Here is a 25,996-nt window from a genome sequence, read left to right as displayed (position 1 = left end):
GACTCTGGCCCACACAGCAGAGGCCCTTAGGTGTGAGTTAGCTATGGACTGAGATGCAAGGATGAAATGGAAACAGAAGGAGCCAATAGGTTTGGTGGAACATATATCAGGGATTACTGAAAGAAGTTTATCAGTATAAAAAAGTAAAATGCAGGGGCTGAGCACAGTGGCTTATGCCTGTAATCCCAGCACTTTGGGAGGCCGAGGCGGGTGGATCACCTGAGGTCAGAAGTTTGGACCAGCCTGACCAACATGGAGAAACCCTGTCTATATTAAAAATACAAAATTAGCCAGGTGTGGTGGTGCATGCCTGCAATCCCAGCTACTCGGGAGGCTGAGGCAGGAGAACCGCTTGAACCCGGGAGGTGGAAGTTACTGTGAGCCAAGATCGTGCCATTGCACTCCAGCCTGGGCAACCAGAGCAAAACTCCATCTCAAAAAAAAAAAAAAAAAAAAGGAAAATGCAGCTGGGCGCAGTGGCTCACGCCTGTAATCCCAGCATTTTGGGAGGCTGAGGTGGGCGGATCACCTGAGGTCAGGAGTTTGAGACCAGCCTGGCCAACATGGCGCAAAAATTAGCTGGGTGTGGTGGCATGTGCCTGTCACCCCAGCTACTCGGGAGGCAGAGGCACGAGAATTGCTTGAAGTTGGGAGGCAGAGGCTGCAGTGACCCAAGATTGTGCCCCTGCACTCCAGCCTGGGTGACAGAGTGAGACTCTGTCTCAAAAAAAAAAAAAAAGCAAAATGCTATCTGGATTTCCATTTTACTCTGCCACTTTGCCTAGCTGAGAGTGAAGTCCCTGATTATAGGTGCACTGTACAGAAGGACTTTGAGAGGCTGGGGCCAGGCTTGACTTCACTAGCTGCTTTGGAGATGGGTCAGAATAGTGACTACTGCCTTTGCACAAAGTTAAGTATGAGGTTGAGTATTTAGAACAGGGGAGTCAGACTCTTCTTATGGAATGCTGAGGTTCCAGCTCAGTTACATCAGGGCAGAGGTCTTTCTGAGACCTTTGAGAGTTTTTTGAGAGTTTTTCTGAGTGCTTTTTGATGCCATCTTGTTGATTCAGGTAAACCCAAATTTACTGATCATTCTAGGCACAGCTTGTGCCAAGCACTAAAGGAGGACAGCAATGTATCTGATATTGTCCCTGTTTTTAAGGAACTTAGATGATAGTGTGGAGCCAGGTGTGGTAGCTCACCTTTGCCCTGGTGTAACTGAGCTGGACCTTTGCCCTAGTGTAACTGAGCTGGGACCTCAGCATTCCATAAGAAGAGTCTTTGGGAGGCTGAGGCAGGGGGATTGCTTGAGCCCAGGAGTTCAAGACCAGCCTGGGCAATATAGCGAGACCCTCATCTCTACAATAAGTAAGTAAATAAATAAATAAAAAGTCAGGCGTGGTGGCATGCGCCTGTAGTCTCAGCAACTCGGGAGACTGAGGTGGGAGAATTACTTGCGCCTGAGAGGTGGAGACTGCAGAGTCCAGATTGTGCAGCTGCACTACAGCCTGGGTAACAGAGTAAGACCCTGTCTCAAAAAAAGAATATAGTGTGAGAGGCAAGTAATGATTATGATAGCAGCTGATACTTTGCTTGCATTCTTTTTAGGCACTGTTCTAAAGTGTTTTTGTTTCATTTTGTTTTTTGTTTTTTGAGATGGAGTCTTGCTTTGTCACCCAGGCTGGAGTGCAGTGGCATGATCTCGGCTCACTGCAACCTCAGCCTCCCAGGTTCAAGTGATTCTTGTGCCTCAGCCTCCCGAGGAGCTGGGACTACAGGCATGTGCCATTATGCTCAGCTAATTTTTGTATTTTTAGTGTAGATGGGGTTTCACCATGTTGGCCAGGCTGGTCTCGAACTCCTGACCTCAGGTGATCTGCCTGCCTTGGTCTCCCAAAGTGCTGAGATTACAGGCGTGAGCCACTGTGCCCGGCCACTGAAGTGTTTTTATGTATTAACTCATTTAATCTTCACAACAGCCGAATGAGGTAGGTACTATTACCACTGCCATTTTACAGAGGAGGAAATTGAGACACGGAGAAGTTAAATAATGTGCCTACTATTACATGTCTAGTAAATGCAGGGCCAATATTGAAACCGAGACAGTCTGGCTCCAGAGTCTTTGTTCTTCACCTCTACTTCGTATGTAGAGCAGTAATTCTCATAGTCCCCAGATCGGCAGCATCATCAGCCTTATCTGGAAACTTGTTAGAAATGCACATTTTTGGGTCCCACCCAACACCTACTGAATCGAAAACTCTAGAGGCAGGGCTTACCAATCCAAGTTTTGTTTTTTGGTTTTTGGTTTTTTTTGAGACGGAGTTTCACTCTTGTTGCCCAGGCTGAAGTACAATGGCGTGATCTCAGCTCACTGTAACCTCCCCCTCCCCGGTTCAAGCTATTCTCCTGCCTTAGCCTCCTGAGTAGCTGGGATTACAGGTGTCTGCCACAACACCTGGCTAATTTTTTGTATTTTTAGTAGAGACGAGACTTCACTATGTTGGCTAGGCTGGTCTTGAACTCCTGACCTCAGGTGATCCACCCGCCTTGGCCTCCCAAAGTGCTGGGATTACAGGCGTGAGCCACTGCGCCCAGCCACCAATCCAAGTTTTAACAAGCTTTCCAGGTGATTCTGATGGTTGCTGTTTGAGAACCTCTAGAAGCAAGGCATGGTATAAGTGTCAGAAATTAATCTCCTCATGAGTAAGGACTGGTTATGGTCCACCCCTTAAGTTCCCAGCCTCTGCATGGCATCTAGTGTAAAGCAGGCATCAAAAATTTGTGTGAGTTTATGGGAAAGTGATGTTTGAGCTGGGTCTCTTACCCCGCCTATCACTGCACCAGACCGAATAGGAGGGAGAATGGGAGTTCCCAGAAACTTTGAGACTAGCAAGGAAGTGGTTGTGATACGTCTAGCAAGATATGATAAGGGTCTGCACCAGCATAAGAAACCATCAGAATGGCAGCGAATCATGTGAGAGCAGTTCAGAAGGTAAACATGTCAAGACGTGGTGAACAGCTGAATAGATGGAAAGAACAAGGGATAGAGGAACTGTCATTTCTGACATGAAGGTGCTGTTCGCCGAGATAGGAAGCACAGGGCAAGTATGTTTGTGAGTGAAAGATAAAGTGTTTGGTTTGGACTTCTTAAATTTGAAGTGCTGGTAGGATATCCAGGTGGAGCTGTCCAGCAGACACTTGGAAATGTGAGTATGAGACATGGTTGGAAACAGAGATTTGGAAGGATAGTTGGGCCGTAAGAGTGGATGAGACCTTTAAGGGGAGAGTGGAATGAGAAGAGAGCTGGGTTTGGAACCACAGTGAACAGTTAATGAGGCAAAAGCAAAAGGGGCCCTTTAGAAAGACTGAAAAGGACTTAGGCAATAGGAGACTGCAGAAGATGCCGCAGCCAATTAGAAGGCTCAGAAGGGAAGTAAAGGCACAGTGACAGATGCTGCAGAGAAATAATTGAAAAGTATCCTTTGGATGTCAACCCCAAAAGTCATTTAAGTGATGTGATGAGGGCAGAAGCTGATTGACAGTTCAGGCATGAACTGTAGATGAGAAAGTGGAGGCAGGTGCTTCCCAGGTCCGGCGGATGGAGCTCTGTAGCTGCACTTAAGTTCAAACTGTGACATCTTCCAGGGTAGGCCGCGTCTCTACTTATCTGTGGTCTCAGCGTCCAGCACACGGCGTGGAAGAGGGGGTGGCGTCAGTGAGTTCAGTGACTAGGGACGGAGAAAGACTTCGTGGAGGCAGTCGCTTTGCAGCCAAGGCTTGAAGGATGAGGGTGATTGGGAGGAGAGGTGGGAGGCAGGGCCCCTGGGCGCTGGAGTGCCAGGGTGTCTGGGAATGAGGTGGGGTTCCCATAATGTGTGCGCGCAGCTCGGCGCGACAGGCGGGGGCTGTGTGTAGGTTTGGAGGGACCTATTTGGGGAAAAGACACAGGGCTGAAGGCTGCTGTGGCGGGATGTCCCTTCGCCCTGCCCCACTTATACCACTGCTCGGTTCCAAGGCACCTCTACTGGCGCCCTCCCGCCGGGCTGCATGGCGACGGGTGACCGCCAGGGGCCGCTGCCTTGGGTCCCCGGTGCCCCCGCCCCTCTCCATTGGCCTTTGTTGCCGTCGGAGCGCCCCGCTTGACTCGTTCCGGTCCGCCCCCTGGGCCCGGCGGTCGCGCCTGCGCACTGGCAGCTGGCCGGGCGCTCGCAGTGGGAGCTGCTGCAGGCTCCGCGGCGGCGGCGGCAACGGAGGCTGCGGGGGCGGCGGCGCGAGCGGCCGGGCTTGGTAGGGGAGCCGAGCCCGGCCCGGGATCCCGAGCAGCGAGAGTGCGGGGTACCTAGGCCCCTCACGCTGGACTTCACAGTCTCCGGGCCGCCTGACCTCCGCACGGGTATATGGGATGGAAGCGGGACCCTCGGGAGCAGGTAAGGGCCCCCAGGAGGGGGAACTGTGCATGCTCCAGGGACTGGGGGATCCCGCATGAAAAGCGTGGTTTCCAAGTGATGGAAGCGCTCCTGAGTGAGGAGAAGGGCTCTCCCACAATGGGGGCCCAGTTTGAAGGAGGCTGTGTGCAGTTCCGGGGGAGAACCATGTGAAGAGAGCCCTGAGATGGGGGCTGTTTGTCCAAGGAGGCTGTATACAGTCCTGCGGGTTGGAAGTAATCTGGGAGAAGGGCCTGCACGCACGGAAGGACTCCCAGACATCCGTGGAGGCCTACGGAGAGGCCCGGCAGGTGGCAGGGGACGGGCTCCAGGTGTCCAGGAGAGGAGGGGGCGACACAGATGGGCCTGGAGCTACCGCATGCCGGGGGCGGGGGCTCCGCTGGGCTGGAATAGGCTAATGTCTCTTGGGAGAAGGCGCCAGAGCTGGACTGTGAGCTCCGCCCCACCGGGCCTGACGCGAGGGCGAGGGTCAGGGGGCGGTGGGTGGGGACCCAGTCCCGGGATTACCCCCCGTGGGTCTGGGGAGTCGGAGCGGAGGCTCCAGAGCATGCGCGGAGGTGGCAGCTGGAAGGGGCTGCCCGACGTGGTGGGGGCGTGGCTGTCCGAATACCCCCACCTCTCCACACACCCCCCCCCCGCCCCGTTTGGCTTGGAAAAAGGAGCGCGCTGATGGGGTGCATTCTCTCTTAGGTTATGCTGGCGGAGTGCAAATGGTTATGGTCCCCTCCCCCATTTTAGGGGCTCTTACACTTGGCCCTCAGTCACAGTTTGCTAAGAATGGGTTGAGGGAAGCTGCCAAAGTGCATTTTTCTGCCACAGGAAAGACTGGGACCGAAGCAATGGGTTCTGGGGGGGGGTCCTCCTGAAGATAGGCCTTAGGAAAGGTATTGGTTACGGAGGAATCAAGGACAGGGCAGGGGCTACCTTGAAGGAGTTGTCTGCTTGGTTTGCAAGTTTCTGCTCCAATACTGAGTAGTGATGGGGGCTTTTAATCCAAAGATTTTCCATTGAATTGTCTGTTAAGGTTACACTCTACATTTATAACATTTATTCTAATATTTCTTAATATTTTCATGGCTCCTATCTTCCACTGGATATCTTTCCGTTTTCCTTTCCCCACTCCCCAGAAACTGTCAGGGCTGTCTTTAGAGCCAAGATCTAAACCCTACAAACAAGTTGGATGATGGGGGAGTTTATAGCCTTCATCCTGGTGAGGCCTAGGTGATAGCCTTAACTTCTTATTTGCAGGCAATGAGGAGGAAAAGACATAGGAACAGAGGATAAACTGAGGCAGGATTGCCTCAAGAAAACTGGAGTCCTTAGGATGGGCTGTGGGGTGGTGATACCTCTTGTGTCTTAAGTGTCTTACCCTGTGATGGGACGAGGAGCCTGGACCTGGGAATCCTTCAGGTCATCTCTCACCACTTCCTTACATTTGGTCTGGGGATGGGAATCAAATTTCCATTTAGGCCATGAACTTCATTACTTTCCTAGTGGAATTATTTTGTTTTTTTTGTAGCAGACCTAACTCCCTCCCACCCTCCCAAGGAAATAGCTCCTACGACCTCACTCAAGTTATCCATTTAGTGATCTCTAAGTACTTAGTGACTGTTTTCCCTCTTAACAACCAGCCTTGTATAGACTGTGTAGTCATAAGGATAAGCACAGGGAGCAACTGACTTGAGTACTTCCTCTCTGTCAGGACCCTCTCTCCATCCCAGGAACTCCTGTTTTTCAAGGCTGGGGACTATTTCCAACAACCCATGAACTAGAGTAGTGGGGTAGGTCATTGAGGTCCACATGGATTGCTGGTTGCTGGTACCCATTCTAGACTAATGATTTTTATCCTGATGAATTCCTAATAGGCTCTGGAGTGATGAAAAATTGACTTTTTAAAAATTTGTTACAAAAAATAAGCTTATAGGAAAGGAGCTAGAACCTGCTGTTTGGAGTCAGCCAAAGCCTTGGGAAAAGCCGAATAGGACAGGCTTTGCCTCAGTAAAGGGTATAATTGAGATTCAGTCTGGAAGCTGCAAATTGAGGGACCCCATAACTGCCTCCTTCCTAGGCCCGGACTGTTCTCTTATAAGAAGTTAGAGTGGTGTCCCAAGGTGGCCTGAGGACATAATACACGAAACTAAAGCGTTGTGTAAAAAACAACAACAAAAAACCCCCAAAAAACTAAAGCATTGTTGCTAGCCTCACTGGGCTTATGCCCAGGTCTGCCTTCTGTGCTCAGGTGTGTTCCAAGCACATACAGTGGACTGGGTGCTCCCTGAGGGTAGAAGCAGTGTCTGGTTTATTTGTAGAACTAGCAAGTGCCTAGTGTATAGGCCCTGGCACAGAATACATGTTTATTAATTAAATCAAATCACATTCAAGTGTGAACATAAATGGTTAAGCACGTATGTGGATATTTAATAAAGTGTATACTCACATGGAACAGATCCTTTTTGGAGAGATTGGCTTGTTAGTCTTTGCTTGCCCACCAGCTAACCTAACCTAACCTAACCTTGAATTTGTGTCTTTTGAATAGGCAGTCTGGCTCCTTGGGAGGTGTGTGGGCCTCAGAACTGCAAGAAAGGAATCCTGAGCCAGGGTTTTCAGCTCTGTTACTTTTCCTTCTCTGGGCTCCTTGGGGATGGGGGAGGGGGAGTGTCCTTTTCAGGGCCCCTCCCTCCTTGCTTTTGTCTGAAGAGAAGGGCCCCGCCCCTTTCCCCCTAGGCCCAAGCTTTGTCCTCTGTGCTGGGGCCCTCATCTGCATCACAAAGTGGCCGTCTGTCCCTGTCTGGGTCTGTAGGGAAGTGTCTCCCTTTCTCAGACTAAAAGCTGGGGTAAGGGGGGCGGGGAGGAGACTGTGCTGTTGTTAGGCTTTCAGGGGGATGTAATGGGAGAGAGGTTCCTGCTTCCTGCTGTCTTTCCTAGTTTGGAGATGAAGTGGGGGTGTGGGCTCCCCTGTTTTCCCAAAGCCTCTTTGGAGAGGAAGGTGCTCTAAGGCTATGTGTGGTATGTAGTCGGGTTTCTGGGGAAGAGAAGGCTTTGAGGCTAGAGTGTCTGTCCCATCCCCCATCATTTCTAACTAGCCCCCCAGATCTAGGAGTTATCTTTCTCCGAAGGCCCCAAATGATTATTCAGTCTGGGAGGGGAAGAAGGTGAATGAAATATAAGAACTTGGGGAGGGAAAGGATGTCTCTTACTGGCTACACCCACAAACGTGCATATTTGTCTTGTGTAGTGTTTATCATTGTTTCTGGGCAATTGCAGGTGTTCGTGTGTCTGTGTGCTGTGTGTGCTTGTGTGTTTTTGTGGTGTGTCTATGGATATGTTTGTTCATTCATTTCATATCAGTATGTTGAATACTTCCTGTGTGTGTGTCAGACACTGGAAATTAAACAGTGACCAAGGCAGATATAGTCCCTGCCTTTGAAGAACTCAGTCTAGGGCAGTGAAGGATATGTGTGTAAGTGTAAATTGCCAAGGTCTAAGTGTGTGTTTGGATGTGTGTGATGGGGATGTGTGTCTGTCTGTCCGTGAGCTTGTGTGCAATTTCTGTCCAGCACTTTCTGAGGTAGGCAGCCAGGTGCTAGTAGATAGGTTTTCCCTTCCCCATGTAGCTGAGTTCTGAAGACCTTTTCCATCCAGGCTGGGCCTTCATTTCCCTGTCTGCAGAGTGGGACTGGGCTTGGACAGGTGGTTAGAGGGAAACAGAGCAGCTTAGCTCTGGGAAGCTGCCCCTCCCATGAATGGTTCTGACCTCTTCCTGACCCCCAGCTGAGGATATGCCCCATCCCCCCAGCTTGTCTGACTGTGAAAGCAGAAGTCTGATAATGGGAGGTTCTGGGCTGGTTTATCCCTCTCTTCTCCCACTTGGGCTAGTTCTCTACTGCCAAGAACAATAGTAGCATATTATTCCCTTTTTTTCTCTCTTCCCCCCGAGCTAGAAAATAAGACTGGAGACAGCAGCCAGACTGGCAAAAGAGGGTAAAGTAGCTGGATCTGGCCTTACCCTATCCCTTTCCCAAGGGCCTCCTCTGTCTTGAAATTGATCTCTTCTGCTGCTGTCTGGACCTTCTGTGTGGAAGGATCTGTGGGGCATGGAGAGAATCTTGTGTTCTTCCCGGAGCCAGTGTCTCTTCTCCAGCATTCTAATTGCCACCTCTTCTTCCCAAACCCGTTAGTTCTTTCTTTATTCAAGCTTTTTTTTTTTTAATCATTGTCTCCCCAGTTGCTGCTTTGTTTCTTCCTGCCTGAGCTTCCAACCCTAACCTCTTTTGCCCCACCCCTTGACTCCAGCCTTCTCTTTCTCCTGGCCTTTTTCTTTTGTGACCTTCAGCTCTGTCCTCTTCTCCAACCCCCTTTCTCTTTTCCTTAGTCTCCAAACTCTGTCCTTTGAGCCTTTTCTCCTTTTCCCTGTCTCCAACTCTCGCCATTCAGTTGCCTTAATTCTGCCTCAAACACTGACCCTGCCCTCTCCAGCCTGGCCTTGTCTGGATCTTCTTCCTGCCTACCTATAAAGGAACATCAAGGTTATGCCATTTTGTATTCAGCATGGTGGCGAATGGAGTGAGCATCTGGCTGGCAGAGAATAGAAATTCTTGGTCTGCTAGATACCTGGTGGAGGCAAGTGTCTTACTCTAGTAGAAGAAAGAAAGGGTTTTGTTACTAGGAGCCAGATTTAGTCTCTCTGTTTAACATGCAATAGGAACTTATTATATATTAACTTAATGAATTAAAAATAGACAATAAGGATAATTTTCCTAACTGGAGAGTGATTAAAAAAGAAAAAAGAGAAAAAACACAGATGAGCTTGAGATGTCCCCTGGAAGCCCTTGGCTGGGTTGGGTAGCAGGAAAGAGGCATTCTCTATACTCTCGTGTTCCTGTTCTGGGAGGCCTTGTTCCTCCTCTGATAAGAGTAGTTAGGAGATTGCCAGACTTTACCCTCACCAGCCTCTTTGTCTTGTAGCTGCGGGCGCTTACCTGCCCCCCCTGCAGCAGGTGTTCCAGGCACCTCGCCGGCCTGGCATTGGCACTGTGGGGAAACCAATCAAGCTCCTGGCCAATTACTTTGAGGTGGACATCCCTAAGATCGACGTGTACCACTACGAGGTGGACATCAAGCCGGATAAGTGTCCCCGTAGAGTCAACCGGTAAGTGATGCACACCTAAGCCACCAAATCTGAAAGACACCAACCTTGAAAGAGGGGCCAGAAAGGTAAAAGAAAAACCAGTAGAGGGTAGTATCACCAAATCTAAGGAAGTTTTTGAACGGGAGATGCCACGTAGGGTAAATGCTGAAAAATAGTCCAATTGGACTTCGCTATTGGAAGATTATTAGTGGCTTTTGCCAGAGCAATTTCAGCAGAAAGTAGTTGAGCTAGTTAATCTAACTACATTGAGTTAAGAAATAAGTACAGTACCTACTACATTTCAATATTAGTTGAATGAATAAAGAGTTTTAAAGAATGAGATATGGGTATGTTTACAGATTAAGGAGAAGGAGCTAGTAAAGAGGGAGAGGTTAAAGGTATGGGACAGAGGGGAGAAATGAATGGGATGTCCTTGATGAGGCAGAAGGACAGAGGGGAGAAATGAATGGGATGTCCTTGATGAGGCAGAAGGACATTGTAGGATGCACAGTTGGAGGGATTAGCCTTATTTAGAAGAAGTGATATTTCCTTTTTTTTTTTTTTTTTGAGAGGGAGTTTTGCTCTTGTTTTGTTTTTGAGAGGGAGTTTTGCTCTTGCCCAGGCTGGAGTGCAATGGCGCTATCTCAACTCACTGCAACCTCTGTCTCCCAGCTTTAAGCTATTCTCCTGGCTCAGCCTCCTGAGTAACTGGGATTACAGGCATCTGCCACCATGCCTGGCTAATTTTTTTGTATTTTTAGTAGAGACGGAGTTTCACCATGTTGGCCAGGCTGGTCTCTAACTCCTGACCCCAGGTGACCTGCCCACTTTGGCCTCGCAAAGTGCTGGGATTATAGGCGTGAGCCACCGTGCCTGGCCTCTGTGATATTTCTTTAATTAATTTTATTATTTGAAAACTATATGTATAATATTAAAAAATTCAAATATTACAAAAAGAATAATAGTGAAAAATGTCTCCTTACTATCCTGGTCTCTAGTCCCCCAGTACCATTAATTGTTACCTTTTTTTCTTTTTGAGAAAGAAAAATTAGATTTTTCTTTCTCCCTCTGTCGCCCAAGCTGGAGTGCAGTGGCGCCATCTCAGATCACTGCACCCTCTGCCTCCTAGGTTCAGGCAATTCTCGTGCCTCTGCCTCCCGAGTAGCTGGGATGACAGGCAAACGATTCTCCTGCCTCAGCCTCCTGAGTAGCTGGGACTATAGGTGCTCCCCACCATACCCAGATAATTTTTTGGTATTTTTAGTAGAGACAGGGTTTCACCATGTTGACCAGGCTGGTCTCAAACTCCTAACCTCAAGTGATCTGCCTACCTAGGCCTCCCAAAGTACTGGGATTACAGGCGTGAGCCACCGTGCCTGACCAATTGTTACCATTCTCTTTTTTTTTTTGAGACGGAGTTTCACTCTGTCATCCAGGCTAGAGTACAGTGGCGTGATCTCGGCTCACTGCAACCTCTGCCTCCCGGGTTCAAGCGATTCTTCTGCCTCAGCCTCCCTAGTAGCTGGGATTACAGGCACCCACCACCACGCCTGGCTAATTTTTGTATTTTTAGTAGAGACAGGGTTTCACTATGTTGGCCAGGCTGGTCTCAAACTCCTGACCTCAAGCAGTCTGCCCGCCTCAGCCTTCCAAAGTGCTGGGATTACAGGCATGACCCATCATGCCCGGCCAATTGTTACCATTCTTGAATATGCTTCCAGATACTTTTCTACATATATACAGGCATATATGCACATATAACATTTTTAAACACCCAAAACATAGGGTTCTTTATACATTGTTCTATACTTTGCATTTTTCCACTTAACAATATATTTTTGAAGATACTACATACCAGCGCATATGGATCTGCCTCATTCTTTTGCATAGGTTGAGTGGCTGTAATATAACTTATGTAATAAATCTATTGAGGAACATTTGAGTCTAAATTCTGCTACAAAAATGAAACTGTTGAATATTATTATATATAGATTCATTTTTGCACTCATATGAGTGTATTTGTAGGATAAATTGCTAGGAGTGGGACTGTTGGCCTAATACATTTCAGAGTTTTCAGATATTGCAACTTGTTTTTAAAGGTAAGTTGTATCAACTTATACTCCCATCAATAAAGCATCAGAGTGTCTCTTCCTATACCTGCACCAATCTAATATTTCAGATTTTTTTGATCTTTGGCATTCTGATCTTGGTCTAATTTTAAATTGTATTTTTCTAATAAGTGAAGTTGAATATATTTTTGTATGTTTAAAAATAATGTATGGAAGGGGCATTTTGAGTATAAGAAGAAAGGAGAAAAATTGATGCACACACATATAAATATGTTTGTGTATATGTCTGGAAACTCAAGGGTGGCCTTGCGTACTATCCTCTGCCTTTTTCAATATTAGAGCTGCTTCCTGGTAGGAGACAAGTATGGGGTCTGGAGTTAGAGGCTAGTGGAGAAAGTTCTACATAGTCTACATAGTGTAGGAGGGATAGAAGTAATCAGGGACATGAAAAAGATTGCTAGGCAGCACTGAAGCCTAATTGGGATTGAAACCATATGATCACAGTGCTTCTAATGTACCATTTTGAGTTATCCAGTAGTATTCAAGAACTTTGATCTAGAAAGTGTGAAGGTCAGTTGGTCAGATAAACTGGAATTTTGAAGGAATAATGGACACCCTGGGGTCTAAGTTTCAGAGGTCAGGAAGTAAGAGATGGTAATGGAGAAAAAATAGGGTGGTGAGACTAAGTGCTTCAGAGAGATGGAAGAGATGAGATTTTTCTTCCACAGTTTATTCTTATTCCAGTTCACATCTCTTCTACCTTTTTTGCTTATCAGATCTGGGATTAGAGATCTGGGATTAGATTGGAGCAGCCTAGATTCTGTTCCTGATTTTTTTGTTTTGTTTTGTTTTAATTTATTTTTTATTTTTTATTTTTTTTTTGAGACGGAGTCTCACTTTATCGCCCAGGCTGGAGTGCAGTGGCATGATCTCGGCTCACTGCAACCTCTGCCTCTCAGGCTCAAGTGATCCTCCCACTTCAGCCTCCTGAGTAGCTGGGACTCTAGGCACACACCACCTTGCCTGGCTAATTTTTGTATTTTTTGTAGAGATGGAGTTTCTCCATGTTGCCCAGGCTGGTCTCAACCTTGGGAGCTCAAGCGAATTGCCCGCCTTGGCCTCCCGAAGTGCTGGGATTATAGGTATGATCCACTGCACCTGGCCATCCTTTTTTTTTGTTTTTTGTTTTTTTTTTTGAGACAGGGTCTCTCTGTGTCCCCCAGGCCGGAGTGCAGTGGTGTGATTATAGCTCACTGTAACCCCAAACTCCCAGCCTTAGGTGATCCTCCTGCCTCAGCCTCCCAAACAACTGGGATTATAGGCACATGCCACCGTACCCAGCTAATTACAAACATTTTATTTTTTTGTAGAAGATACGGTCTCACTCCGTTGCCTAGTCTAGCCTTGAGCTCCTAGGCTCAAGTGATCCTCCTGCCTTGGCTGCCCAAAGTACTGGGATTACAGGTGTGAGCCACCATACTTAGCCCTATTCCTGATTGTTGATAGACCCTGGAGTCAAGCTTTTCTCCCTTTAGCCTCCCCCTCTTCTCAGAAGGCACTCACACCACTCTTTCAGGTCCATTACAGCCTTGGTGATCTGAGGACCAGCAGTGTCACTTAGGAGCATGCTAGAAATGCAGAATTTCAGGCTTCGCTCTAGACCTGCTGAATCAGAAGCTACATTTTAATAAAATCTCCAGGTGATTCATAGGAATATTAAAGTTTGAGAAGCACTGTCATAGAGTAGATGTTAGGAGTGAGTATAATAGATGGGACATTGCCTGGACTTTGAATTACTTCCAAAACTTGAAGTGGTGGTAGTCTCTCAGCTTCCACAGGCCACTCCTATCCCCCACAGGGAAGTGGTGGAATACATGGTCCAGCATTTCAAGCCTCAGATCTTTGGTGATCGCAAGCCTGTGTATGATGGAAAGAAGAACATTTACACTGTCACAGCACTGCCCATTGGCAACGAACGGGTAAGGTTGGGAGTCAGGCTAGGCCTGTGTCAGGGGTCTGGGGTAGAACCAAGCTCATGTAAGCCTCTTTGGAGATCCAGAGATCCTTTTCATCTTTTGTGCTGAGAAAGTATGTTTTAGGGTGAGGGGTGGGTAGGTGCTGATGTTTATTTAGTCTATCATGTGCCTGTCCGTGTCCTAAACAGATTGAGATTAGACTTAAAATAGACCTAAGGGCTTCCTGCTAGGCTGAGAGGTAGTTGAGAGGAACAGAAGCACTGAGCCAAGGTGGCTAGAACCTAAGGGGCTAGACTTACTCTGGATTTTCATTTTGAGCCCCTATCAACTTGAAGAACATGTTCTCAGCAAATCCATGGAGTTGGGGGTCATTCTCGCAGAGCAATGGCAATCCTTCATCCCTTTCTTTCACCCTCCTGAAGGTCGACTTTGAGGTGACAATCCCTGGGGAAGGGAAGGATCGAATCTTTAAGGTCTCCATCAAGTGGCTAGCCATTGTGAGCTGGCGAATGCTGCATGAGGCCCTGGTCAGCGGCCAGATCCCTGTTCCCTTGGAGTCTGTGCAAGCCCTGGATGTGGCCATGAGGCACCTGGCATCCATGAGGTATTGGGTGTAGTTAGTATCTGGGCTACTAGTGTTGGCAGAACTGCTGTCAGGGGAGGAGGGGGAGCACATATTAAGGTCCCACAGAGTGCCATTAAAAAAAAAAATTATTTGAAGCCCTACCACTTGCCAGGCAAATGTGTATTTATATTTAGATGGTTTAAAGCCCTGGCCCTGAACTTCTTAGATATCTTTGGGCCTCATCCCATCTGTCCCTGCAGGGCAGAGAGAAGGTAGAAACTTGTACAAGGTCAGTCATACAACTAGTAAAGCATCAGAGCTGGCATTAAAGCCCCGGTGTCCTGCCTTTCAGGCCAGGGCTCCTCCGTGCCCAGGATGCCTCACAGGGTGGGGGCCTGTGCCCGAGGGACCAGTTCTCTGCCTGTCCCTGCCAGGTACACCCCTGTGGGCCGCTCCTTCTTCTCACCGCCTGAGGGCTACTACCACCCGCTGGGGGGTGGGCGCGAGGTCTGGTTCGGCTTTCACCAGTCTGTGCGCCCTGCCATGTGGAAGATGATGCTCAACATTGATGGTGAGTGGGGAGAGCTATGGAGCCAGGGGCACCCCAAGTCCAGTGACCACACTCCCAGCCTCATCCCTCCCAGCTCTGCAACCACACTCCTAGTCTAATTCCTACAGCCCTGGCACCCCCTTCCCCCATCCCAATGCCCTTTAAGGAAGAGGGTATAAATTGTTGTGCCTCCATGTATTGTGGAAGACAGAACCTGAGCTGAGCTGTCTTTACCCTGTCCCCACAGTCTCAGCCACTGCCTTTTATAAGGCACAGCCAGTGATTGAGTTCATGTGTGAGGTGCTGGACATCAGGAACATAGATGAGCAGCCCAAGCCCCTCACGGACTCTCAGCGCGTTCGCTTCACCAAGGAGATCAAGGGTGAGGACCCAACAGGAGGGGAAGGGAAACAGCGCCACTTTAGCCCTAAGAGGAAATCCCCTTGGGGTATGCTCAGGGGAGAGACCAAGCCTGGGCACATGAGCAACCTATTTTAGCCCTGACAAGCAGTGTGTGTATCTCAGGCCTGAAGGTGGAAGTCACCCACTGTGGACAGATGAAGAGGAAGTACCGCGTGTGTAATGTTACCCGTCGCCCTGCTAGCCATCAGACGTAAGTTGGCAGGGGTGCTGAGTCATACTTTGTTGGTGGAGAAGGGCTGAGATTTAAAACTATCTTTCCCTCCCTCCCTCCCCCACTGGCCTTGAGAATGAGCCTTGGGGACTGGCCCTGTTTTTGAAGATAAGCTGTGGGAATTTGGCATCCTTTCTCAACCTTCTGTGATCTGTTGATACTCTCCCTACCATTTTTACCTTCTTGATCTCCTCGCCTCTTTGGTTCTTTACTTGAGAGCAAGTGTGTTCTCTGATTCCTGTTAGGGTTAGGCAAATGTTAGAATCTCTCTCAAATTATTCTTTCTCTTGAAAAAGAAAGCGAGGCTCCTGGGCTCCTTGGGGAAGCTGTCATTGATTCCATTCCCATTCTTGACCTTAGGCTATACTGATTATTATGAGTGTCTACTCTGTGTCAGGCTTTATGCTCAACATTGGAAATAAATGAGTCAGATAGTGTCCTGACTTCTGACTTTTGTGGAACTTGCCTTTCAAACCTTTGGCTTCTCTCTTGGAGCCCTGTATGTCCTGTTTTCCCATGAGTGGCAATGCTCAAAGAAGTTGGATAGGATGAAGCAAAGTCTGGGACTTCCTTCCTGCACGTCATATTGGGGCCAAATGAAAAAGGAAAAAATCTGAGGCTTCCATGGTTGTGGGTCTAGAGAAGTGGGACTGAATGCTGGGTTATGACACCCCCTTCCTTCCCTTCTTCTGAACAGATTCCCCTTACAGCTGGAGAGTGGACAGACTGTGGAGTGCACAGTGGCACAGTATTTCAAGCAGAAATATAACCTTCAGCTCAAGTATCCCCATCTGCCCTGCCTACAAGTTGGCCAGGAACAAAAGCATACCTACCTTCCCCTAGAGGTGAGATTGCCAAGTAATGGCTGGGGAATAGGCATTGTATATACCTGCGTGCTGATCATCAGATGTCTGTTCTTTCATTTTGAAGTTTGGAAAACTGACATTCTGAGAAGGTATGAGGTAGTTCTCCTGTGAAATAGAGGCCTCGTTCTTACCTGCTAAGTTGTTTCCTTATCCCCCATCCTACTCTCATGTTCTTTCAGGGCTGCCAGGCAGAGACAAGTTGAATTTACTGTTTAATAAGTAATTAGTTCGTAGAGGACAGAGATTTTAGATACCCACACTCATGTTCTCTTAATTTCTCTTCCCCTGTTGTTTAGAGCTGGGATCCTAAGTGACCTGAAGATATAAGTCTACCTTATTCTACACAAACTGGTGATAAATACTACCTATAATGTAAATCATGTTTCTCCAAGGATTAATGTGTTCCTTTTGAAAAAGTTTTAGCCCCAAGATTGTCATACTTTTATAAGTCAGTAGACCTTTGGAATTCTGCAACTAGAGGAGGAATAGTAACTAACACTAAGTTATAGAATACAAATACAGAATCACTGGGCTATATTTTGTTTGGTACATACTAGCCAAAATATTGAATGAGAAACTACTGCCTACTGCTTCATTGTCTCGTCCAATGCTACTCAAAAAGTGTGGTCATGTGTACCAATAGGATAGGCATTACCTGAGAGCTTGCTTAAAATGCAGATTTCAGGTTCCACCCATACCGACTGAATCAGAATCTTTTTTTTTTTTTTTTTTTTTTGAGATGGAGTTTCGTTCTTGTTGCCCAGGCTGGAGTGCAATGGCATGATGTTGGCTAACTGCAACCTCTGCCTCCCGGGTTCAAGTGATTCTCCTGCCTCAGTCTCCTGAGTAGTTGGAATTACAGGCATGCGCCACCACACCCAGCTAATTTTGTATTTTTAGTAGAGACGGGGTTTCTCCATGTTGGTCAGGCTGGTCTCGAACTCCTGACCTCAGGTGATCCGCCCACCTTGGCCTCCCAAAGTGCTGGGATTACAGGTGTGAGCCACCATGCCCAGCCAGAATCTGTCCTTTAACAAGATCCAAAGGGAATGTACATTAACGTTGGAGAAGCACTATACTAGACTACCCTCTTTTTCTTTTTTGTTTTTTTGAGACAGAGTCTCGCTGGAGTGCAGTGGCACCATCTCGGCTCACTGTAACCTCCTCAGCCTCCCAGGTTCAAGCAATTCTCATGCCTCAGCCTCCAGTAGCTAGGATTACAGGTGTGCGCCACCGTGCCCAGATAAGTTTTTTTTGTATTTTTAGTAGAGATGGGGTTTCGCCATGTTGGCCACACTGATCTCCTGGCCTCAAGTGATCTGCCTGCCTCGGCCTCCCAAAGTGCTGGATTACGGGCATGAGCTGCCACGCCTGGCCTACCCTCTTACTTTTATCCAACAGCAGAAGTCAGATAGCCCAGACCAAAGCTCTAGTCTTCTGGTGAGCTTCTAGGATTTCAGAACTAACCTGAGGGAGTTAGGCTGAAGGGAGAAGAGATCCCCAAAACCAAGAACTCTGACTTGGTTAATAGCTACTGATGCACATGAAGGCAACATGTTCTCTGAGGTATAAACAGAGGTCTTTAGGGACAATCTTAGCTAAGTAGATAGTAGGTGATATTTACTGTAAGCAGAGATTTGTTAGCAAATTAACATTATTTCTATTTAAACAGTAGTTTCCAAGGGGTATAATTTATGTTATGACTTAGACCTTGATTTCTGTTGTTGCTTATTTAACATATATTTATTGAGGTCCTACTATGTGTCATATACTCTTAGGTGCTAGGAACATGGAGATTAACAAGACAGACAAGGTCCCAGCTGTTATGGAGCTTACATTCTAGAAGGGGGAGATAGACAATAAGTTGATAAACACATAAAGTAGTTTCAGATGGTGATAAGTGCTATAAGAATAATAAAATAGGTTAAGGGGATAGAAGTAAGGGAGGAAGAGGGTAGAGAGCTATTTTAGTTGTTAGGGAGGTCCTCTTTTAGGAGACATTTGAGCTAAGTCCCAAATTATGACATAGAATCAACCTTGTAACAACCTGAGAGAAGAGCCTTCCAGGCAGGAGGAGTACAAAGGTTCTAAAGCAGAAGAGAATTTGGATCTTTTGAGGGATAGACAGAAGGCTATGGTGGCTAGAATGTATTGTGTGAGGGGAAAAGCAGTAGGATATGATTCTGCAGAGGGTCAAATAATATAGCCTGTTGAAACCACGTGGCATTTTATTATTGTTTTTTGGAAAAGCTTTATCCAGGTTGGCTGTGTGGCTCATACCTGTAATCCCAGCACGTTGGGAGGTCAAGGCAGGAGGATCGCTTGACTGTAGGTGTGGTGTGGTCCTAGCTACTTGGGAGGCTGAGGTGGAAGCATTGCTTGAACCCAGTGAGCTGTGATTGTGCCACTGGATTCTAGCCTGGGCAACAGAGGGAGACCCTGTCTCAAAAAAAAATAAAAAAACAGCTTTATCGAGATATAATTCACATACCATAAAATTCACCATTTTAAAATGATTAGGTAGTTTTAGTATATTCACAGAATTGTACAACAGCCATCACCACTATCTGATTCCAGAACATATCACTCCTAAAAGAAAGCCTATATTCATTAGCAGTTATGCACCATTCGTTCTCTCCCCAACAGCCTGTAGTAACCACTAATTTACTTTCAGTCTCTGGGTATACCTATTTTGGACATATCATATATGTGAAATAATACAATATGTGGCCTTTTTTGACTGGCTTATGTCATTTAGCATAATGTTTTCAAGGTTTATCCTCGTTCCATCAGATGGATATGTCATATTTTGTTAATTCATTTATCAGTTAATGGACATTTGGATTGTTTCTACTTTTTGGGTATCATGAATAATGCTGCTGTGAACATTGATGTACACATTTTTGTGTGAACATAAGTTTTTATTTCTCTGGAGTATACACCTAAGAGTGATATAATATATAACAATGTTTAACATCTTTTTTTTTTTTTTTGAGATGGAGTCTCGCTCTGTTACCCAGGCTGGAGTGCAGTGGCACGATCTCGGCTCACTGCAAGCTCCGCCTCCTGGGTTCACGCCATTCTCCTGCCTCAGCCTCCCGAGTAGCTGGGAATGCAGGCGCCGACCACCACGCCTGGCTAATTTTTTGTATTTTTAGTAGAGATGGGGTTTCACGGTGTTAGCCAGAATGGTCTCGATCTCCTGACTCATGATCCGCCCGCCTCAGCCTCCCAAAGTGCTGGGATTACAGGCGTGAGCCATTGCACCTGGCCAATGTTTAACATTGTGATGAGCTGCCTGATTGTTTCCCAAAGTAGCTATGATATTTTACAATCCCATCAGCAAAGAATGACAGTTGTAATTTCTGGCCAGGTAGGATTTTATTCTAATTATAATATGAATCCATTGGAAAATTTTAAGTAGAAGAACGATATGGATTATTGTTCTAGTTCCTAGTTGTGAAGATTCAATTAGAAACTAGAAGTAGTGCCTCCAGTCCACCTCTGTGTCTTCCTTGAATAGTTATGTAGGTCATTGAGTGTCCACAAAATCATTTATTCATGTTCAAATCACAGTTCATTCCTTCTTCCGTCTTTTTCAAATTGTGGTAAAATATACATAATGTAAAATTTACCATTTTAACCATTTTTAAGTATACAGTTCTGTGGCATTAAATACATTCATGCAGTTGTACAACCATCACCATGACCAATCTCCAGAACTTTTTCATCATTCCACACTGAAACTCTATACCCATTAAATGGCAACTCCCTCCTTTTAACCCCTAGCAACCACCATTCTACTTTCTGTCTTTATGAATTTGACCACTGTAGGTACCTCAAATAAGTGGAATCATAGTATTTGTCCTTTTTTGACTGGCATATTTCACTTAACACAATGTCTTCAAGGTTCATCCGTGTTGTAGCATGTTAGGATTCCCTTCTTTTTTAAGGCTGAATAATAGTCCGTTGTATGTATATATCATGTTTTGTTTATTCATTCATCTATCCATGGATACTTGGGTTGCTTCTTCCTTTTGGTTATTGTGAATAATGCTGCTGTGAACAGAGATGTAAAAATATTTGTTGAAGTTCCTGTTTTCATTTTTTTTGAGTACATACCCAGAAGCAGAATTGCTGGTTTATATGGTAATTCTGTGGTTAATTTTTTGAGAAATTGCCATACCATTTTATATTCCCACTGGCGTTGTACAAGTATTCTAATTTCACCACATCCCTGATTTAGTCTTTTGCTAGTGTTAATTCTGTATCTGTAACCACCTGTAGAGAATGCTACAACTTTAAGACACCTTTAAGAGAGCAATCTCACAAATTTCAATAATTTTGGATTTTCATTAAGTGAATTGACTATTTTGTTTATTCTCTGGAATATGGAGTTTGAAGGCAGGTGACCTTGGGCTGGTTTTCCTTCCCATTGTTTACCATGAACTCTGGGAATTAGGACGAGAACTAGTATGTAAAGAATGTTGGCCCTATGGGAGCAAGTTCCTCATTTCATCTCATCTAAATCCTTACAACAAACTCATGAGACAGCTAGTGTATTTTTTTTCCTCATGTTTGAGATTAAAGAAGAAGATTCTCAGAGTGGTTAAGAGTCCTGTTTAAGGTAACATCACCTAGAAATGGCAAAGCTGGACTTCAAACAGAAGTATTTCCAGACCTACTGGCTCTCTCAATTCTAGAAGCCTTTCTGTTCACAGCATCCTGAATATAGTATATTGGGGAGTGGAAGTCTTGTATGTCACTAGACAGCTTTTTATGATCTCTGTTGTTTTCTGTTGGGCCCAGAACAGATGAAGTAAATGGCAGGATGTTTCTCACACCGGCAGAGGACACTGTCAGCCAACAGAGACAGTGATAGCTGTAGGCTGGGGGCTCAGGAGTTTAGAACCAACCCTAGTCCTGGTGGGTTGCAGGATGGAGCAACCTGTCACCATTGGACAGCTGCCTTAGAAATCTCATTTGTGTATATTGAGTTTTTCAGTATTCAGAAGAACTCTATATATGGTCCTTTGGTAAATAATAATCTGTGCTACAATTTATTGTTTACTGTGTTCCAGAACTATACTCAGTCCTTTAAGTGCTTTATTTAATCTTGAGACAACTCTTAGATTGTTACTATTATCCTTACTTAAAATATGAAGGTCAGGCATGGTGGCTCACTCCTGTAATCCCAGCACTTTGGGAGGCCAAGGTGGGTGGATCACCTGAGGTCAGGAGTTCAAGACCATGGCAAAACCCCATCTCTATTAAAAATACAAAATTAGCCGGGCATGGTAGCACATGCCTGTAATCCCAGCTACTTGGAACGCTGAGGCAGGAGAATCGCTTGAACCTGGGAGGTGAAGGTTGCAGTAAGCCGAGATCGTGCCATTGCACTTCAGCGTGGGCAAGAAGAGCAAAACTCCCTCTCAAAAATAAACAAATAAATACATAAATACAAAAATTAGCGAGGCATGGTGGCGGGTGCCTGTAATCCCAGCTACTTGGGAGGCTAAGGCAGGAGAATTGCTTAAACCCGGGAGGCAGATGTCTCTGAGCCGAGATTGTGCCACTGCACTCCAGCCTGGGTAACAGAGCGAGACTCTATCTCAAAAAAATAAATAAATAAATAAAATATGAGACCTGAGCCCAGATCTGGCTTTGGATCACAAGCGGTTGAATTGCCCTTTTTTTTTTTTTTTTTTTGAGACAGGGTCTCACTCTGTCACCCAGGCTGGCGTTCAGTGGCGTGATCTGGGCTCACTGCAACCTCCGCCTCCCAGTTCAAGCGATTCTCGTTCCTCAGCCTCCTGAGTAGCTGGGATTACAGGCGCACGCCACCATGCCTGGCTAATTTTTGTATTTTTAGTAGAGACTGGGTTGGCCGGGCTGGTCTTGAACTCCTGACCTCAAGTGATCTGCCCGCCTTGGCCTCCTAAGGTGCTGGGATTGCAGGCATGAGCCACCATGCCTGGCCTGAATCGCCTTTTACAATGCACACGAATATTTTCTAATTTACCTATCAAATGATACTCAAGAGGAGAATACATGTATGCACAACGGATTTTGCAGTTCCCTTCCCCATGGCTGACAGCCAAGGTATCTTTCCTTATTGTGGGGCTCTGGGTACAGAGTGGACTGTACTCAAGCCAGAGCTACCTGTCCTTCTTGTTTCCTCAGGTCTGTAACATTGTGGCTGGGCAGCGCTGTATTAAAAAGCTGACCGACAACCAGACCTCGACCATGATAAAGGCCACAGCTAGATCCGCTCCAGACAGACAGGAGGAGATCAGTCGCCTGGTCAGTGGGCCTACTCATTTGCTCAGTCATTGGGGCCATTGGTAGCATAAATGTTTTAATGCCCCAGCAGGACCTTCCTTCAGGAGAACCCAAGTCTAGATTTGTTGCCTAGGACTGTATAAGGCTGCTTTTGCTTCTTGACCGTATAGCTACTTTGCTTTCTGTCTCTTTTTCTCTCCTGTATTACTTTGCTGTGTTATTCCCTCACTTCCCTCATCTTCCACTTTCTCTCTCTTTTTAGGACTATTCCGTACCAACCCCAGCTTCTCCTTAGGGTTCTCTCCTTGATACCCAGAGGGTGAGCAGTATTGCCAAGCTCCTGTTCTCCTGAGATTGCTCTCTTTTGTCCTGCAGATGAAGAATGCCAGCTACAACTTAGATCCCTACATCCAGGAATTTGGGATCAAAGTGAAGGATGACATGACGGAGGTGACAGGGCGAGTGCTGCCGGCGCCCATCTTGCAGTACGGCGGCCGGGTGAGCAGGGTCAGGGCCAGACAACATCTCGGGGCATATGGGGGTGGTTGGGTTGTATAGCCAGGGGCTTTTGCTCCCCTACCCACCTGACTCTACTGAGGCTCACCTGGGCGCCCCCTCTACCTATCCCCAGAACCGGGCCATTGCCACACCCAATCAGGGTGTCTGGGACATGCGGGGGAAACAGTTCTACAATGGGATTGAGATCAAAGTCTGGGCCATCGCCTGCTTCGCACCCCAAAAACAGTGTCGAGAAGAGGTGCTCAAGTAAGGAGGGTTCGCTGTAGGGGTGGAAGGGTGGGAAGGACCCTGGAGCTGTCTACCTTCCTGTAGTCCACAGGGGCTGATATTGATCAGTAATGTGTTCTGTCTTGACTCTGCCTGCATTGTGCTTTCTGGCTCAAACTTCTACCAATTCTTTTTCTATCCATCTGTGATCAGGGGAAGTTAATAAGGAGCCATATCTATGTCAAAGATGATGATTTTAGGGCATGAATCTCCTAAGAGAGGCCTGAATTATTGTTATAATTATTATCATTGGTAATAAATAGTAGTAGTGATGACTGTAATGTTTACGCCAAAATTATACTTAAGTACCTAATTTATATTCTCTTATTTCATCTTTACAGTGAGTAGGTGGTGATATGTCCATTTTCAGGAGACTGAGGCTCAAAAGAGGTTAAGTAACTTGTCCAAAGTTTGCACATCGTCAGGAAAGTGTCAGAGTTGGAAGCAAATCAGATCTGAGCTTCAAAACTTGTGTTCCTAATTGGAAACAAAATAGAGCAGCTTGTTTAGCTGGTTGTCAGGGCCTCTGTGCCACCGTAGCTGGGAGTAGATGGCACCAATGAGGAAAGTGTTATAGCCAAATGGTTTAAAGAAACCAGGCAGTAATGGCTTAAGAAGTCAACAACCCCTCACCTGGAGTCTTTTTTTTTTTTTTTTTTTTTTTAAAGACGGAGTCTTGCTCTGTCACCCATGCTGGAGTGCAATGGCACGATCTTGGCTCACTGCAAGCTCCACCTCCCGGGTTTCACGCCATTCTCCTGCCTCAGCCTCCCGAGTAGCTGGGACCACAGGCGCCCACCACCACGCCCAGCTAATTTTTTGTATTTTTAGTAGAGATGGGGTTTCAGTGTGTTAGCCAGGATGATCTCGATTTCCTGACCTTGTGATCCTCCTGCTTCGGTCTCCCAAAGTGCTGGGATTATAGGCATGAGCCACTGTGCCCGGCCTTTTTTTTTTAAGTTTTATTGAGATAGGTTTAAAATGCCACAAAACTCAGTTAGTTGTTTCATAGATACAACATACAGTTAGTTGGTTACTGCCATCTTTTGAAGTGGTTGCTTCTCATATTCTCTGAATCTGGAGTGGGGTCAATGCACTCTAGGGATGAGGAGGAGTTGATGGAGCCGACCATTTTGGCTAGACAAGGGTAGTGGGGAAGTATGCCATGACGAATTCAGCTGACCTTGGAGTCATCATGAGAATTCGTTCTTAGCTGGGGTGCAGTGGTGCGTGCCTGTAGTCCTGGCTACTCAGGAGGCTGAGGCAGGAGGATCACTTGAGCCCAGGAGTTTTCTGGGCAATATAGATCCTATAAGTTCTAGGCTGGGCACGGTGGCTCCTGCCTGTAAACCCAGCACTTTGGGAGGCTGAGGCGGGCGGATCACAAGGTCAGTAGTTTGAGACCAGCCTGGCCAATATGGTGAAACTCCGTCTCTACTAAAAATACAAAAATTAGCCGGGCGTGGTGGCGCGTGCCTGTAGTCCCAGCTGCTCAGGAGGCTAAGGCAGGAGAATTGCTTGAACCCGGGAGGCAGAGGTTGCAGTGAGCTAAGGTTGTGCCACTGCCCTCCAACCTGGTAACAAAGCGAGACTCCATCTCAAAAAAAAAAAAGTTCTAACAGCTCCTGATGGATCTGGAGACTATGGGACCTGCCCTTGCTCTTCTTCCCTTACCCCTCACAGATACACAAACACCATCATAATTGTAGTTCTTGCAAATGGGTTCTTGTCTCCTTTCCTGAGTTCTTTTTTTTTTTTTTTTTTTTTTTTGAGGCGGAGTCTCGCTCTGTCGTCCAGGTGCAGTGGCGCCATCTCGGCTCACTGCAAGCTCCGCCTTCCGGGTTCACGCCAGTCTCCTGCCTCAGCCTCCCAAGCAGCTGGGACCACAGGCACCCGCCACCACGCCTGGCCAATTTTTTGTATTTTTAGTAGAGATGGGGTTTCACCATGTTAACCAGGATGGTCTCGATCTCCTGACCTCATGATCCGCCCACCTCGGCCTTCCAAAGTACTGGGATTACAGGCGTGAGCCATCGTGCCTGGCCTTTTTCTGAGTTCTTTAGCCCCCATTTAAGCCAGGCTGCTTGGCAACATTGGAAAGGCTCCCAGCTTTTTGCCTTTGTGCCATAGTCACTTCATTGTAGTTCTATTCTCTATGTGCTCTTGTCATTCTCCCATGTCCTTCCCTTGTCCATTTCTTTTGGGATGATCTATTGTTTTGGCCATTTGGGGTATGGGCACCAGTAAACCCAGAAACTCAAACTTGGAAGAGTTTATCAGTGACACCTAGTTGTAAGGGGTAAGAATGTGGCTTATGCATCTGGGTCAGTAGTAGCCAGTTAAATCTGTGGTTCTGACTGGGCTAAAGGTAAATATTTCCAAGTCATCTATAGCAGTGGCTGAGATTGTCCAGGGAGAATGTACATAGTAAGCAGAGATTGAAGATATAACTCAGAGAAACTGGAAAATAAATAGAGCAAAGTCCCTAAGTGTGGATGAGGTGATGGGATCCAGGGCACTGAGAAAGGGCATCCTTTCCACTGAGAAAGTGGGGGAAAACATGAAGGTGCTATGGGGTTTGACAAACTAGTAGTTGGGGGATGATGGATGAGAGAGTTCTAGATGCAACCCTCAATTTTTTTCTGGCTAAAGAGGCCCTATTACTTTAGCTATATCACCTTTAAGATGGGATTTT

General features: G+C 46.6%; 1 protein-coding gene across 4 annotated transcripts in view; it reads left to right on the top strand.

Annotated features, from left to right (window-relative positions):
• Nucleotides 1-4,177: 4,177 nt before the first annotated feature.
• Nucleotides 4,178-25,996, top strand: part of AGO1 (argonaute RISC component 1) — a 41,057-nt gene continuing 19,238 nt past the window's right edge. Inside the window, exons 1-11 of one of the 4 annotated variants that reach the window (XM_003812579.6) lie at nt 4,178-4,427; nt 9,411-9,594; nt 13,501-13,621; nt 14,041-14,222; nt 14,618-14,754; nt 14,981-15,115; nt 15,259-15,346; nt 16,065-16,212; nt 22,417-22,536; nt 22,891-23,013; nt 23,147-23,280. In XM_003812579.6, coding sequence (XP_003812627.1) covers nt 4,403-4,427; nt 9,411-9,594; nt 13,501-13,621; nt 14,041-14,222; nt 14,618-14,754; nt 14,981-15,115; nt 15,259-15,346; nt 16,065-16,212; nt 22,417-22,536; nt 22,891-23,013; nt 23,147-23,280 — 1,397 coding nt within the window. In that variant the 5' untranslated portion in view covers nt 4,178-4,402. Of the gene's footprint in view, nt 4,428-9,267; nt 9,595-13,500; nt 13,622-14,040; nt 14,223-14,535; nt 14,755-14,980; nt 15,116-15,258; nt 15,347-16,064; nt 16,213-22,416; nt 22,537-22,890; nt 23,023-23,146; nt 23,281-25,996 lie in introns of those variants that run through there. The other 3 variants (XM_008965043.5, XM_034961257.3, XM_034961260.3) reach the window with 3 other exon arrangements.

This window comes from Pan paniscus, chromosome 1 (assembly GCF_029289425.2).
Source record: "Pan paniscus chromosome 1, NHGRI_mPanPan1-v2.0_pri, whole genome shotgun sequence".
Lineage (NCBI taxonomy): Eukaryota > Metazoa > Chordata > Mammalia > Primates > Hominidae > Pan > Pan paniscus.
The sequence above is the reverse complement of the archived record's forward strand: the minus strand, read 5'-3'. Positions and strand labels throughout refer to the sequence as shown.